General features: G+C 40.4%; 1 protein-coding gene across 12 annotated transcripts in view; it reads left to right on the forward strand.

The window, feature by feature from the left end:
• Window positions 1–16366, forward strand: part of STK32B (serine/threonine kinase 32B) — a 176905-nt gene that overhangs the window by 158410 nt on the left and 2129 nt on the right. For 3 of the 12 annotated variants that reach the window (XM_064151487.1, XM_064151480.1, XM_064151490.1), the window contains exons 10-12: window positions 2881–3012; window positions 3737–3801; window positions 11870–12065. In XM_064151487.1, the coding sequence (XP_064007557.1) occupies window positions 2881–3012; window positions 3737–3801; window positions 11870–12017 (345 nt within the window). In that variant the 3' untranslated portion in view covers window positions 12018–12065. Of the gene's footprint in view, window positions 1–2880; window positions 3013–3736; window positions 3802–3872; window positions 4835–5348; window positions 6432–8562; window positions 10033–11869; window positions 12070–12431; window positions 13092–16366 lie in introns of those variants that run through there. The other 9 variants (XR_010304036.1, XM_064151491.1, XM_064151482.1 and 6 more) reach the window with 9 other exon arrangements.

Genomic DNA, 16366 nt, shown 5'->3' on the forward strand with positions numbered 1-16366 from the left:
CACTTTCTGCTCCCTTTCAAATAAAGAACATCTTCTAGACTTTGCCTTTCAACTGTTAGAGCAAATGATTGACAGAGTTAACTCTGAGCCAAGGAATACCAGAAAGGTTGTTGCTGCTCTAAAACTTAGACATCTGAAGAACATTTGCAAGACTTTTTAACATCCTAGCATATATTCTTTTTTTTCACTGAAATACTGTTCCAAAGCACTGACCTATTTCCTTTGTGATAGTTTCCTACGCTAAAACATTCAAATCCTGTGAGGGAATCAGATGGTTTCTTTTCTTTGCTGTGTTTCCATTTTGTTGGTATTTTCTGGGTAGTCCCTTTTTGACCAGTAGAAAATTAAATGAATTTGAGGGCCAGGAATAAAAAACAAACCACTGACTATGGTGTTAACATGCTGCTCCACTTTGCTCAGTCATATCACAGCATAATTGTTCTCTAAATGATGCATTTGTAGGATACTAAGGTTTTTTTATATGCCTTTTTAATGCAGTTGTAAATAAAGATGAGGAAGCGAGAGTAGCTAGATCCTGCCTGCATCCAGATGCACATTAGAGTTCCTACTAAATCAGATGGGAAGATGATGCAGCCCTGCAGAAGCCGAGGGTGAGAGGGTGTTGCCTAATGGAGCAGAGGCAGATGGGTGGGTTTCCCAGACAGTGCTGGCATTGTTTGCTGTGCTTCTTGGCACCTCACCAAAGCCCTTGCTGGATGCAGGGTAAGAAAGCTATGGGTGGACAAGTAGGGATTTCCTCTGGGAGCTTGGAGAAAGACCAGAAATACATCAGGTAACTAGCACAACAGGTGAAGAGAAAGGCAGGCCACCAGTGGGCACTTCAGGGCAACATCACCAAGGACAAAATTCCCTCCTTTAACGTTGTAGCTCAATGGTGTTGCAAGCTGAGGTCTTCAGAGGTGAATGTCGCAGCTATGAAACCAAAGCTAGGGATGACCCTCTTACTCAACATCCCTGAAGCTCTCCCAGGTTGCTACACTGAGCAAAGCACTGCAGAATAAAGATCCTCCTGGGTCTCATCATGGGCTCCACCCTCCATGGTGATGTGGACCTATAAGATGAATGGAGACTGGTGTCCCTCTTTTCCTTGTTTTTAAAGTTAGAGCTCCTCTCCAAGGTACCAGAAATGTGGGCTGAATCCTTCACATACACAATTCATCAGAGTACTTAGAGCTCCTATTCCTAGTTGAAAGTTTAGTCCACAACTGCCAGACAGATGTTTTCTGAGAACTTTTGTCTCTGTTACACAAGCAAAACCTACACTGATCAAGTAGGCTTACACAACAAAATATTTCTCAGTTTTCGGGCTTTGGTAAGAGGATGAATTTGGGCTAATTTGCACTGTAATCTGGGGAGAGATTTGTAACTAAAGAGTTTTATAACTTTTTAACCTCTTGCTGTTACTGTCAGGAGCTTCCTTGTCTTCTCCAGGGTAGGAAAGGCCTCATTTAATTTCTGCCTCTGCAGCTTGATTCCATAAACATGACTGGTATTTAATTAGTACAAGTGTTTCTTTGTGGTTTGGCTAGTTTCTTTCTATTCAGCCTGGAGACATAAACTGTTAGGAGTTGGGTGGGTTGGTTGGTTTGTTCTTTGTATTCTTAAATATTTGATAAAGGAAACAAGAACATCTTTAAATATCATATGCTTTCACTTTTAAAGTTTCAGAACTAGAATGATGTATTTTTAAATGCTCAAATCCTAAAACTGTACCTAGTCAAGAAAGGAATTGATATTGATCAAAGAATTATTTGTCAATGAATATAAATATACCAGAAACCTTCATTAATAAACAAAATAATACATGCTACAAAACCTGACTGCATAGCACAGAGGAAAAGACATCAGCTTAATATTTGACCTGGAATATACAGACTTTGCTAGGAATAAGAAGTGAGGGAGTGATCTCTAAATAGGATACCACATGTTCCATAAGTGGTTTCTGATGTGGTTTTACTGCTTACTGTCCTTGGTTATTAAATAATATCTGACGAGGGCAATGTTGTGATTGAACTCTCCAAAGTTCCAGGGGAAAACAGGCTGCATTTAAAATATTCCACCTCACAATTCAAACTGTTTGCAGTTTTGATTTTTTTTGTTGTTGTTGTCGTCATGTTTGGTTGGTGCTTTTTTGTTGTTTTGGTTTAGTTTGGGGTTTTTTAATGCTAAAAGAGAATGAGGAAGGGAAAAGGATTCTGACTACAGGAGTATCCAAACACTGATTCAGTAATATGGATTTAAAAAATCACTACTGCATTGGGTTCAGCTAAACCATTCTCTAGTTCGTATCCCTGGATAGGAAACAACTCATCCGAACGTTGTCATGAGATGGCTTTATTGCACTAATGAACGAATTGAAGGACACCCTCGAGGCACAGCTATACTTCTGTAAACTTTCATGCAGAAAAGATCTGAAAGAATCAAGACCCTGAAAAGAATTAAGAATCTGAAAATAATTAAGGAAAGAAATGACCATGTGGAAATGAGCATGTAGAAATGATGTTTCAAATCATCCTGCTTAAAAAACAACTTCCTGATACCACAGAGAATCTAAAGACTTAGTCCAAGCACCACAAACTAATATAAGAATGGAGAATTCAGAGTATTTAAGTGATGTGAGGAATGGGTAAGAAAAAAAACATAACAGGAAGAGGATCTAATTGTAATTGCTTTATAATATGATTTTTATCTTACCTCCCTTATTTAAACTTCAGTCATCACTGCAGGCTTACAAAGGTAGTTTTTATTTTACAGATAGGATGGGGAAGCTGGATCATTATTGATAATATTAAAACTTGCCAGGCAAACTAAAATAAACAATGATGCTTCAAAGAGTAACTCTGAATGCTTTTATACTAGAAAGGAAGACTGAACTGTGATCCTACATTTGAACTTGAAGAAATGATTTTGGAGTCCAAGCCTCTCCACAAAAAGAAAAAGCGACTTGCCAAAAACAAATCCAAAGAGGGAACTAAGGAAACTTGCCCACTGGTAAGTTGGGGACTGTTGCTGTGCCAGTGGTGTTTCATTTACATTCTGTAATAGATGAAATCAGTTTTATGATGTCTGAAAAAGACTTGAGACCTGTGTCTGTCACTTCACAAGCAGCATCCGAAGCAAGATTAAAGGCAATCATTTAGTTCCATAACTGCTTAAGCTCTAATTATTTTAAAGATTCTCACAGATGCTCATTTCAAGTATAAAAAAGTGTTACCAGTTGGCAAATATGCTTCCCACACATGGGCAGATAGTTACAAAGAGTATTTATCCACTGCTAGCACCAAAAATGAAAAGAATGCAATGAAAAGCTTGTTATGTATGACTGTTTTAAAGCTATGTCTCAACTAAAGTGTGCCATGTAGAAAGACTGATTGTATAAACAGTCTAAACTTCTGAGAAGATTAAGTAATAATCATTTTCCAGCCTTGAATTTTCATTTCAGTGAGGTTTGATACATTTTCTCCTAATTATTTTGAATGCTCATGCAAGCTGTTCTTTGTAGGCCTATCAGATACAAAATTCCTCAGGAATAGTTTTGTGGGAAAGTTCTTCCAAAAGAAAAAAGATTGATTGTGCTATCACAGCTCACTTTTGATAGTCTTTAGATAGTGTTCATTCATAAGCCTTTTTCATTCAGTATCATTTCTGTTGTTGTGGCTTCTGTCTATGATTTTCCATCTTTTAAAATGAACCTATTGATGCTGTTTTTTTAAAGAATGTACACCTGCAGCAGTGCTTGGAAACTGTTAGGAAAGAATTCATCATATTCAACAGAGAGAAGTAAGTACATTTCTTAATGCTTGTTTAGCTTTCACAACTGAAATTAATATAACTACTGTGTTTTATCCCAGGGTAAGAAGAAAGTGATTAACAGTCACAGCAGCAAGGGCTGAAAGACTAAGTTTCCATTGATATATATTTTTTCCTCTTAAGAGTCTCTAGTGTGATGATTTTGTAGATTTTCTTTTCCTGAGAGCAAGCAGAAGTGCCTGAGGTGCAAGTATGTTAGAGAGAAAAGGTCAATGTCACTAACACTCTCCAGAGAAACCATTAGCATTTAAGCAAAGGGAATACCATACGAGGGACTGGGTTTGGATTTTGTTATTTGTTTACAACTAAACCAAAACCAAGGGAAGAGTAACTCATGACATTATAATGGTATGAACTGTGGTGTTCCAACTTGGAGATGTGATTCATAGTTCAGCACCACAAAAGAGTTCTTTCAGCATTCTGTATTTCAGCACAGCTAAGTGTTAAAACTATATCAGATGTGAAGCAAGAGCTTCATACTCTGAGAGTGAGCCACAGTTCGCAGGCACACAAATCTGAACCCCAAGGATCTCAATCATCTCCGTAGTCCAATTAATACATTGTAGTTCATGTTGTTTGCTGTGTTTGAGTTGCAGCCGCTATGATCCCATTTCTATTAACCTATCAAGTTCATACCTAGGAAGTTGGTTGTGCCTTTGGTCAGATTGTTGCATTTCATCCAGATGTATTTAGTGAGCTTATTTGACCTGATTTTACCTGCAGGGCTTTCTAATGGAGTTCTGAAATGTCAGAATTTAATTTAAAAAGGTGTGGCTATTCTACTTAATGCTTGCAACGCAGATAAATACTTCTCCTGTAATTAAAACTGGGAAAGGGATCATCAGCTTTGCAGAGCTGATATGATGTCATGAAGGAAATTATGCTGTAGATAATCCCATTTTTCTTGTTACAATCCGTGGGACCTGTCTGTACCAAATGCTGACTGCTCAAAGAAACTACAGCCAAAATGAATAAAGGAAGGTCAGAGAGATTCTTCACGTTATTATGCAGAAGAGCCATGTGTTTATGTAAGAGCCTTTAACAAGAAAAAACAGACCAAGTCAGCTCATAAAAGGTTTTCAGAAGAGTCTTGGAGCACTTTTGTGAATCAGTTGTGGTATCAGCAAACTAGGGAATACCTGAACTTTGTAGGAGTTCAAAATAATTGAGGTGGTAATAACAGGATTGGGAAAAGAATACATTGATAAATCAATTTAATGTGTTTCCAAGAAGTTATTCAGACAACCAGTTCATTTCCAGATATTACTCGCTCTCCTACTGTAGTCATACATCAAAGAAACCCCATACATAGCAATTTCTAAAAGATAAAATACCACACTTTGTAAAATGCTTTCAAAATCCCTTTGTGTGCATTCACTAGCATTGAGCAATATCTTTGGACGTGATGTTACTGTTTTGTTCTTGAATCCTTTTTAGCAGAGCATAGGAAGTTTTGGTTGTTTTTTTGTTTTGTTGTTGTTTATTGTGTCTTTCATTTGTTTCATATTGCACTACAGTAATATCAAGCTATAAACCTTGTGAGAAGCTGCTGAAAGACCAACAAGGGGTATAAGTAAAATGGAAGCAAAAGATAACATACCTGCACTTCTTCAGAGCATCGTGCGTTTTGGTCACTGGTTGGTTGGCTTTGACAGGGTAAAGGAGAAACATTTAATGTAGATCCCACAGTGTCTAAAGCACAGTCACAATTCTTTCTAATGGTGTTAGAAGTGAAGAAGGACATGGATAGACTTCTATGTTACATTTCAAAGGCAAAAATGTTAATAAGAGAGGTAGCAGAGGTCAAATATTTCGAGTGCAAAGTGAATTCAAGTTAATGGGAACAAAATAAGAGCAATGACAGACACTGATGTCATCACAGTCAATGCCAGGATAATCATGGTGGGTTTCCTGAGACCTGCTTGGTTTACTTCAGTGGCACAGAACCCTGCACAGATCCTGCTAAAATGTGAATCAAAACAAATTATCCCATCTTCCAAGGCAAAAGATGAGAATGGCCAACCTAAAAAGGATTCAAGGAAAAATATCCAAGGATTCTAATTAAGTAAGGCAAAGCCACGTAGTGATGTACAGTTAGAGTGCAATGTTAACGGGCACATTTCCACAACACCTTGCAATCCAATACTTGTAAAACATCTGCTATGAAAAGAAGAATATGTTTTTTTATTGAAGGTCTTGCTGATGCTTCCAGATTGTGTCTCTTCACCATATCTCTTTCATCATAAATCAACAGATAGCGTCTTTCCAAGAAAACTGGAGAGACTCAGGAACTTCTAGTTTGCAGATAAGGCTGCAGGGGAGGTAAAGGCTTAGTAGACTAAAAAAAACAAAACCATCAAACCAATTAGGAAAACAGTTGAAGAGACTGAATGAGTAACTTAATAGTTTAATTCTGGCAAAGACAAAATGTGCACTTTTTGACTTTTCTGTTGCTTTCTGTGCTTCTGTAGCTGGAAAGTGGTATTTATAGGAATTGTAAGCAAGATGAGTGCATGAGGAATACAGAGTCCTTTTTAGCTAAGCTTTTAATTATGTAGGCTCAGTTTAAAAGGCTGGTGGTTTTCCAGATGGCTTTACAAGCAGCATTCAGGCAATGTACATTCTTGGTAAGACTTTCATTGTCCTTGGATGCAATTTATTTGTTGGACTATAACTTAATTATGGAGCTGTTATGCGTTTGAACAGTTATGAGAACAGATGGAAGATCCAAAGAATTAAAAATATGTAGGATATTGTATGCAGTCAGAGAGCACAAATATACACTGCAGGGTGGCAGAGCAAATGTGGTTTGTTAATATAGAAATTAGAAGAAAAGAACTTGGAGCTGTGATGTTAGCTGTTTTGTTTATATATTTACTTAACTGTATAGAGCTTCCTGGACAAAGAAGTGCAGTCAGTGATTGTCAGCAATCGTTACTGTTAGGCGATGCCTAGTTCTTTCCTAAAAGATACTGAACAGCTCTAGGTGCACAGATAGCTCTCTGTTCCCAGAATAGACAGTAAAATTTGAGGGAGCATATTCTAAGCATATTAAGATGCTTAAAATCATGTAGTCTGATTTTGTCCACATTGTAAGTGAAAAGCTTAATTGTCCCTGCATTTTTTATCAGTTCAAATTTATTCTCTCTCTCTTTGTAGTTGTTTTTCTTTCCTTTCAGTTGTCTTTTTGGATTCAAATCCAGAGTCCTTGAGTGATTCTTTCATTTCAGTTTGATTGGGATGGAATATTGATAATGATTTGCAGTATACCTCATTGAATGCACTTTTCTCAATAGCTGTTTTGTCACTTAGTGTCTCTGGGGATATGTATATTCTCATATTCCCCATAATACCTGAAGGCTTGTCAGATGAGGCTACAGCACTGTTCTTGCCACTTCTGCTGACCTTAATTCAGTTTAAATCCATCTCTTTCTGAGCACTTCAAGTGGCTACACTGCTCTTTACCAATCTCTTTCTTGTCCCTTTTGTAATGCGTATGTCTGCTTCTGGAGATTGCTCCAGCAATCTTACCTAATTAGGAAGATGCCTTTCTGAATATGATTGAAGCTTGTTTGGTTGAGGGCACTAATAACTGCTTCTTGGTCATAGAAGGCTGTTCACTTATGCCTTTGATTCCTGCTCATTGCTACTGGCTTACCATTATCAGACCAAATTTGACTCACAGGATGTTAGGGATTGGAAGGGACCCAAAGAGATCAAGTCCACCCCCCTCGACAGAGCAGGACCACACAATCTATCTTAGATCACAGAGGAGCACATCCAGACAGGTCTTGAAAGTCTCCAGAGAAGGAGACTCCACAACCTCTCTGGGGAGCCTGTTCCTGTGCTCTGTGACACTTACAGTAAAGAAGTTCCCCCTTGTGTTGCAGTGTAACCTCCTGTGCTGCAGTTTACCCCCATTGCTCCTTGTCCTATCCCAGGGAGCAGTGAGCAGAGCCTGTCCCCCTGCTCCTGGCCCCCAGCCCTCAGATATTTATAAACATTTATTAAATGCCCTCTCAGTCTTCTCCATACCAAAAAGCCCCAGCTCCCGCAGCCTCTCCTCATAAGGCAGTGTTCCAGTCCCTTAACCAGCCTTGTAGCCCTCCTCTGGACTCTCTTGAGCAGATACCTTTCCCCTTAAACCGGGGAGCCCAAACCTGAATGCAGTACTCCCATCTTAGTGAACCAAGCTGCCTAAAGATATGAACATAGTAGGCATGTGTAAAGGTCTTGCAGGACTATCTTCAGAATCACCTTTTTGGAGAAAAGGATGGCTGTACAAAAGCCATCATTTCTTAACAATGTTGAGCACCCTGTACAATGCCACATTAAGGAAATTGGCGCTGCTATGCTGTATCTTTCACAGCTGATATTTTCCTCACTCACCTCTGAACTAGGATCCTCTTCTCAGCATCAGAGAAAAGGCATCAAAAACAAAGAGAAGATATGAGATGGGATTGAATGGCCATGTGTCGGTGACAGCTGGCTGCCCTGTTGTCCAGTCCTGCTTTGCTGTGGCATTCTGTCACACCAGTTTCACTGCCACGTTGCTGCAGATGTGCATCACGCTCTCTGCAAAGGCAACAGACTTTTCATGGATATCACATTCATCATTATTTGTCTTTAAATTCTCAGTCTGCTAGCAAAATTATGCTTGATGCTGTTATCTGTTGTCTGCTAACAGACCCCTTCAGCTCTTTTGTAAATTCTTCCTCCCCGATATTCAAGGTCTTGATGAGAATGATAGAGACTGAGAATGTTTCCACTACAGTAGATCTAACTAGATGTGGATGAAGAGTGATCCTTTTTCCCATGTATTTCATTTGGACCTGACCAAAAGGATCACTTTACCTTAAAACTTCTACCAGCGGCATAAGGGAAGAGAATATTTCATGCCAACTCCTGTGATCTATCCATCTGCTGACAACTGGACAAAAGGGTGAGCCTGCATCCCTCATTATAGACATTAATAACAGGCTAGGAAATCAATGGATGTCTCAAGAATGAGCTTTGGCCCACACTGCTGAGAAACAGCCTTATTCATGGTCAAGGGCCTGTAGATTTTAACCTGGGTTCTAGCTAACTAGAAAGAAAATATTCTTCCTGCGGTCCCACGAAGTCTAATAAGCAATAGGTTAGTGGAAAGTTTCATAGCTGCTTTCTTGCTGCTTGTACATGTAGATCTAGAGATGTATCTAAACTAAAAAACCTAGTTCACATTTTAACATGTGGCTGAACAAGACAGATATTGTTTAGGATGCACCTGGTCTTGGAAGGACAGTAATTCCCTTCTCAGAGGCACTTATTTACTAGTCTGAATGTGGCTTTAATGTTAGTGTTAATTTGACTGGGTTAGTCTCATTTTTTTAAATGGCTGCACATCATTTAATGTTTTCATTTATTTTGTGCTTTCACTCCTGTTTTGCTCTATCAATTCCCAGGGTAAACCTGGCACCTCAGGACATTGCAGGTCAACATGCTCCAGCATCCAGTGCAATTTTTCACTTGATTTCCACATACTAGTATTCCACATGTCACTCACGCTGTATGTGCACCTGAACCCATTATGTTTGATTATAAATTGCTGGTTGATCGAAAATTATATTCACAGGCATATACTGAGAGCAATTACTCAGCAGGAACTATCAACCTGAATCAATTGCCCATGGTGTAAGCATATTTCCCCAAGGATTTTTAGGGAGGGTGGGAGTAAATGTTATGAGTGTCAGTTGTACAAGAAGAGATCTGTGAAGGTATTTCCTCCCAAATTTTACTTTGCACATTCAGCTGTAACGAAGCATAACTTTTAGCCTGCACCTCAGTTATTTAAATTGAAATGGAGTTAAACCAGAGTTGAGTGATTGCATGGTAATGTACTGAGCTATCAAAACACACATGTTACACTGTATTGAGAAAACAGCCCTGAGATTATGGTTGTTTACAGCAAAGCAGTCAGGTTCTATTGAGGCAGTCAGTACCAAGAGTACGTGTTTGGAGGCAAAGGCAGACTGAGTTAAAGGATGCTTACATGCAGAACAAAGGCAGCACACAAAAGTTCCAAAGGTATTTTAAATAACTGGGAATTAGATGACAAAGTCTTTTCTTTAAGATATAGCCCAAGTCATGCAGAAAAGCTACTGCTGGAAGCCCTAGTGCCTGAATATGCTACAGGCATGGTCTGCATGGATGAACAGGCAATTGCACCCCTGTGCTCCTTGGTGACTTCATTACCCACCTCTTGGCAGTGTTTCTCAGTGTGTGCTGTGTTCTGGGCTGATGGGGCTGTTCAATTTCTGCGTGCCTGAACAGTGTGGGTGTAAATTAGCTCTAATCCAGAAGCCAATCAGCTCTGATAACCAGTGCTATGTATGGTAAGTTTATGCAGCTGCTGGACAGGAATTTGTGTTTCAGAGAGGAAAGGCATCTCTATTTTCCTAGAGAAGCAGTAAGTCTATATTTCTTTTACAAGTTTTAAAACCATGTATCTATCTTAAGATCCTTTAGTAGTCAGTGAGGACAGACTTGTACCTCCAAAGATTGATCTGTGACACATACATAACATTAACTTGGACTTGAACTAATTAATCTAGGTTAGTGCCTCTATCCTGTAGAGAGAGCCTGAACTAATCTTTCAGTTGCATACAGTCAGCTGGCATAAAATCCCCTCCACAACTCTGGGATCAATTTGTTTCTGTAAAACTAAACACACAGCTGCCAGTCTAACAGGCACAAGTTTCCTATGGGCTGCTCTTCTGTCTGGCTGCTCTCTCCCAGTGTCAGCTAATCAAGGGCATTTTGTGCAGCACCAAACACCACTTGTGGGTCAACTGCATTTGAGATCTATGTACCTAGCCATAGGGGCAGGAGGCCAGGAACAAGCAAGTTTTAATTGTGAACAAGGAAGAGCTAAAGGCTCATGACACAGAATCATGGAATGGTCTGGGTTGGAAGGGACCTCCAAAAGTCATCTAGTCCAACCCCCTGCAGTCAGCAGGGACATCCTCAACTAGATCAGGCTGCTCAGAGCCTTGTCAAGACTGACCTTGAGTATCTTTAGGAGCAGGGCCTGGGTAACTTGTTCCAGTGTTCCACTACTTGCATGGTGCAGAACTTGTTCCTGACATCCAACCTAAATCTGCTTTTCCTCTCATTCCAAACCTTTGCCCCTTGTCCTGTCACTACAGGTTTTTCAAGATAGTCTCTCTCCAGCCTTCTTGCAGGCTCCCTTCAGGTACTGGAAGGCTGCTCTTAGGTCTCCCCAGACCCTTCTCTTCTCCAGGCTGAACAACTCCAGCTCCCTGAGCCTGTCCTCCTAGCAGAGGTGCTCCAGTCCCCCCAGTCATGTTCACGGGCCTGCTCTAGACCTGCCCCATCAGGTCCCCATCTTACCTTTGTTGAGTACTCCAGAGTTGGACACGGTACTCCAAGTGAGGTTTCACCAGAGCAGAGCAAAGTGGCAGAATCACCTCTCTCAGCTTGCTGGATGTGCACAATTTAGGTGTACTGCGATTCTTCTTCATTAGCATGTTTCTTAAGATGTGCTTCCAGCCAAGGTTAGTGGTTTTTTCCTTAAGGATGGAAATGAAAAATAAGCAAGTTTCCTGAACTTATGATCAACTCACAGGCTTCTGTTAATTTTAATTTGAAAAAGCAAGCAAATGCAGGAATTTTCACTCCTTTCTGATATCCTTAGAAGCTATTTTGTCATTCAGATTCAAAGTACTCTATCCAAATACACTTATTCTGTTAAAAATTACCTGATTGAGATGCTCTGCTCCCTACTTCATCTTTATTTTACCTTTTCACTGAAGAATGTGGCTGAAGGAAAATCTGACAGATGAAAACTAGTGAGTAGAATACTGGAGCTACAAGAGAAAGAAGAACACTCATTTACAACTGTAAAATACTGCCACTTCCTTCAAATTTCACAAAAAATAGAACACAGAAAGGAACAATTTGTAAGAGAAACCTTTACATATGCAAGTAGGAAATGATGAAGTATCCCTGTAGCAAACACCATCCTTATTCCCCACAGTGGCAGTCAGATGACAAACCACACTGCTTATTGTGTCAGAAGTCACTCTCAGCCATCAATATTTCTACAGTCTGCATTACGGCAGAAAAACACTGGGGGAAGAGAAGTGGAGTGTAAGCTGCAAGTGCATATAAACCATTGTTTTTGAAGACATGGACGTTGCAGGCCCTACCAATTACTGCCAAAAAATTGCCCTGATTTTGTTGTGTGTGGACTTCCACTGACATGTGTGAGCTTAGAAAGCTTAAAAAAGCGATTTTACAAAAGGTAAGGTTTTACACAAGCTTGTGGAAGTGATTGCTTTTGGGGCTAAAGCCCACGCTGATGCCATGCACATTTTTGCTCAGGGTAAAACCAAGGGAATGGTGTCTTTTGGGGGCTGCTGGGTGAGCTGATCCAGAAATGAGCTGGTATGACTAATGTTACTAACTTTTACCTTCCACTGCCCATTTACCACTGAACACTCATTTAGATCAGAGGGGTAAACCAAAATATATGCCTCTCATGGTACCAGTACGTATAATTCAAGCTACCCAGCAGCTTTTTCTTTTACTTCCTCCAGATTGCCAACAGCAAGAGTGATGCTGGACTCTGAGGTGGCATTCCAGTGTGACTCCTTTTGAGTCTCCACTGTCCAAATCCTTCCATTCTTTCTTAGAACAAGTTTTTTTTTTAGAGTAAAACTACTCCAATATGTGAGGAACACAGCAATATATTCTATACAAGTACCACAAGAAGGAAAGAAGTGAATCTTGTCACAGTTAGAATCCCGAGTCCTACTGAGTATTTCTTTTTACTTTCTTTTTTTCCCCCTCTTCTTTTTGACTGGAGATAAAGGAGGTGGGTAGGGATGCCGGCTTGTGAAGCTCTACAGATCCAGCACTGGAAACCAACACTGCAGGAACTCTCCTACGAGTACCATGCTAACCTCAAAAACCATTCCATAGCTCACACACACTCTACCAAATATATTGATGAAACCCAAGGCTTGACTGAAGGCTCAGTTACTTTTCTTGATGCATTCCTGTGGTGACAGGTACAACCTCTTTCTTCCTCACTGCTAGTGAGGAGGTTGTTCAATGCTCCGTGGCTGGCACTATCAATATTGCATGAATCAGTGGTGAGGGGAAGGAAAACTCAGCTTATCTCTTAGTTAGTTCAGCAGAACCACTCAATTCCCAGCATAAATGCCTCTGGGTCTACTTACGGATTTACACAGAATTGTCATGGCTAAATGTAACAGAGACTGTTCAAACTCATTTTCAGCTTCTTTTCCCTGCAGGTTTGTCTCTTCTTCTCCCCTCCCCTTTTTTTCTCCCCCTGTGTGAGTGTCCACTAAAACCACTTGTTCCTTTTTTCATCTGTAGCTGGCCATTTTACCCTTTATTCTCAGTCAATAGTACTCAGTGCAGGAATAGCTTCCTGGTTCAGATCCACAGCTTAGTCTCTATCAAGCCTTTCATTCTTCCTGGGCCTTTATCAGGTTATCACAGCCTGAAGTTGCATCAGCTTAAAGCCAAGAAAAGTCCTTCACTGGAAAGTGGTTTCCACTTCCTACAAATGATTTATTGGGCTACTGCCATTTTTAAACACACTGGCCCAGACTACATTTATTTTGCCATGACAACACAAAACCATGTTGAGGTACCCATGTTTTTGAAAAGCTGAGAACTTCTGATAGGAAAAAAATGTTCCAGCTCTGGCTGCAAGGAATCAGGAATTCACAACCATAAGACAAAATTTCACTTCTGGAACTGTCCAGCATTTTAACTGATGAGAGACTGCTTGCGCACACAAAGCGGCTGCAGTGAGGTTTGTTTAGGTCTTGACCTGGTCCTGTCTGCACTTTGGAGCCACACTGAAATGCAGCCTGCTTGCTGCCTTTGATTTTTGCTGTTATGGCAGTGGTTTGGGAAGAGACTCTCACCAAATCTGAAATGCTGACAGCTGTGTTGAATCTGCAGCTTTTTCTCCTTTCTTTTTTTGATTGAGCTTATCCTCTTAAGCAGCCTAAAGACAAACTTTCAACACCCTTCTTCATCCAACGAACAAAGCTGAGCTGCATCCTCTTCCCTGGTGATCCCAGTTTGCTACTGAGTTTCATTAAATGTTTGTGATTTTCACTCCAGCCTACCACAGTCATAGCAGTCTTTTATGCTTCAGTATTAAATTAGCCATGCTAGTTTGGGGGCAATCTACTGTCTTTACTTTTATATATTTATATATTCACTAATGTATATATGCATAATTACATATACAGTATAATTACATTTTGCTTGATTATATATGCCACCTTCTTTTCTTAATCATCCCAGACATCAGCCTGTAATTCCCCATCTCATTCAGGGCTGTGAGGCACAGAGCAGTACTTACATGCACAAAGCGCTCACTTCCATCACTCCCAGCAGCAGCTGCCTCAACATCTGCTGTGCAACAAGCAGCAAAGTCCCCAGTTGTTTGGTGTGTTCCTGCTCACTGCATCATTTGCTTAATCAAGAGCTGCAAGTACAAGCTTACAACGTGCTCTGTCACCAGTTCATCCAGAAGTCTCCTGCTGGCATGGGTTTGATATGAACACAAGGTTTCATCAGTCAGTGTTCTTTTCCTTTTGTTTTCTTAGCCACAACTTCTCAAACAGCTTGAATTTATGACTAGAGCCCCAAAGCATGTTAGATTTCTGGAGAAAAATAATCCCCCCTCAGCATTTTCTCTACCTGGCAAGATTGAAGTTGAGGCATGGAAAGGGGCTGTAATTTGTCCAAAAGGTAACAGAAGGAGAAACAGAATCTCCTGATTCTTAGTCCAACTCCCCAGCACACAGGGCACACTGCTGAATGTTGGCATGCCCATAATAATCTCTTCTAGTGAAGCCTTTAACACAATTTTAGTCACTGAATACACTGATTGATAATTCATTAAATAGTTAAATAACAGTTAAATTTGTACTAAATCAGCAGATTATAACCTATAGCTTACTTTGATAGTTTGTAAATGTGGGCAGTAAATCTAGACATGGAAACAGAAAACATCAAAACAGGAAATACAGTGAAGCTCTGCTAAAACAATGTACTACTTTAGCACTTCTAAACCCCCATCATCTCATTGTGCTACAGGAATAGACCTGGGGAATAGGGCTGGGATCACAGGATGTCAGGGGTTGGAAGGGACCCAAGGAGATCATCCAGTCCAACCCCCCGGCCAGAGCAGCACCACACAATCTAGCACAGATCGCAAAGGAACACATCCAGACAGGCCTTGAAAGTCTCCAGAGAAGGAGACTCCACAACCTCTCCGGGGAGCCAGTTCCAGTGCTCTGTGACCCTTACAGTAAAGAAGTTTCCCCTTGTGTTGAGGTGGAACTTCTTGTGTTGCACTTACAACCATTTCTCCTTGTACTATCCCATGGAGCAAGTAAGCAGACCCTGTCCCCCTGCTCCGACCAGCCCTCAGATGTTTATAAACATTGATTAAATCCCCTCTCAGTCTTCTCTTCTCCAGACTAGAAAGCCCCAGGTCCTTCAGCCTCTCCTCATAAGCCATGCCCTCCTGTCCCCTAATTGCCTTTGTATCCCTCCGCTGGACCCTCTCCAGCAGATCTCTATCCCTCTTAAACTGGGGGAGTCCAAAACTGAAGGCAGTATTCAACTGAAGGCATTTGTTACACCAAGACAGCATCCACCATAAATGATATGCTACACTGAGCTATGCAGGAATTATACATTCCCATTGGCTTAGAGCCCTTGGACAAAAATTCACTGTTTTGATGCTTTGTCAATGTTTATTTGAGCAACTGGTTCTAAAGATGAGTGACAGTTTGTCTGGTGATGATGGGCAGATTTCTTGTAAAGAAAGGAATGTCCCTAAGCTCATTCATCATGAACTTCGGTGAAGGTAATTCATTGTTTCTTTCAGTTAGGGACTCATATTTCTCGTGCTATTCTCTCTCAGTCATCCATCAGCCTGTGGCCTCACCAGCAGCCATCGTTATTTCTACTGCACTTACAAAAATGCCATCACCAGTAGAGTAAATGCTTTTAGCAATTTGCTCTTCTCATCTGTTTGGGGTTTATTTAATCTGTCTAGATACACATGTCCTCTTTTAAACTTAACCTGCTTAGAGAGTGGTGTCATTATTTTTACATTAAATACTCTCCCTTGTTCTTCTGTTTAGTAGCTATGATGGAATTTTCATGTCCTTGCACATTCTCTTGTGAGTCTTCAGCATGCCACCACTGAAGTCTTTAAATGTCACTTGGAACTATTTCACCCTTTGAAACTGATCCTTTACATTTCATTTTTGTATGTCTTTTCCATGATTGAGGATTTCTGCATATTCAATGCTACTTGCAAAGGGTTTTTTTGGAGTGTATGATATAGTTATATAGACACCATCCCTGGAAGTGTTCAAGAGAAGACTGGATTGAGGTATTTAGTGCCATGGTCTAGTTGATTGGACAGGGCTGGGTAATAGGTTGGATTGGATGATCTTGGAGGTCT

The sequence above is a fragment of the Pogoniulus pusillus genome, chromosome 11 (assembly GCF_015220805.1).
Source record: "Pogoniulus pusillus isolate bPogPus1 chromosome 11, bPogPus1.pri, whole genome shotgun sequence".
NCBI lineage: Eukaryota > Metazoa > Chordata > Aves > Piciformes > Lybiidae > Pogoniulus > Pogoniulus pusillus.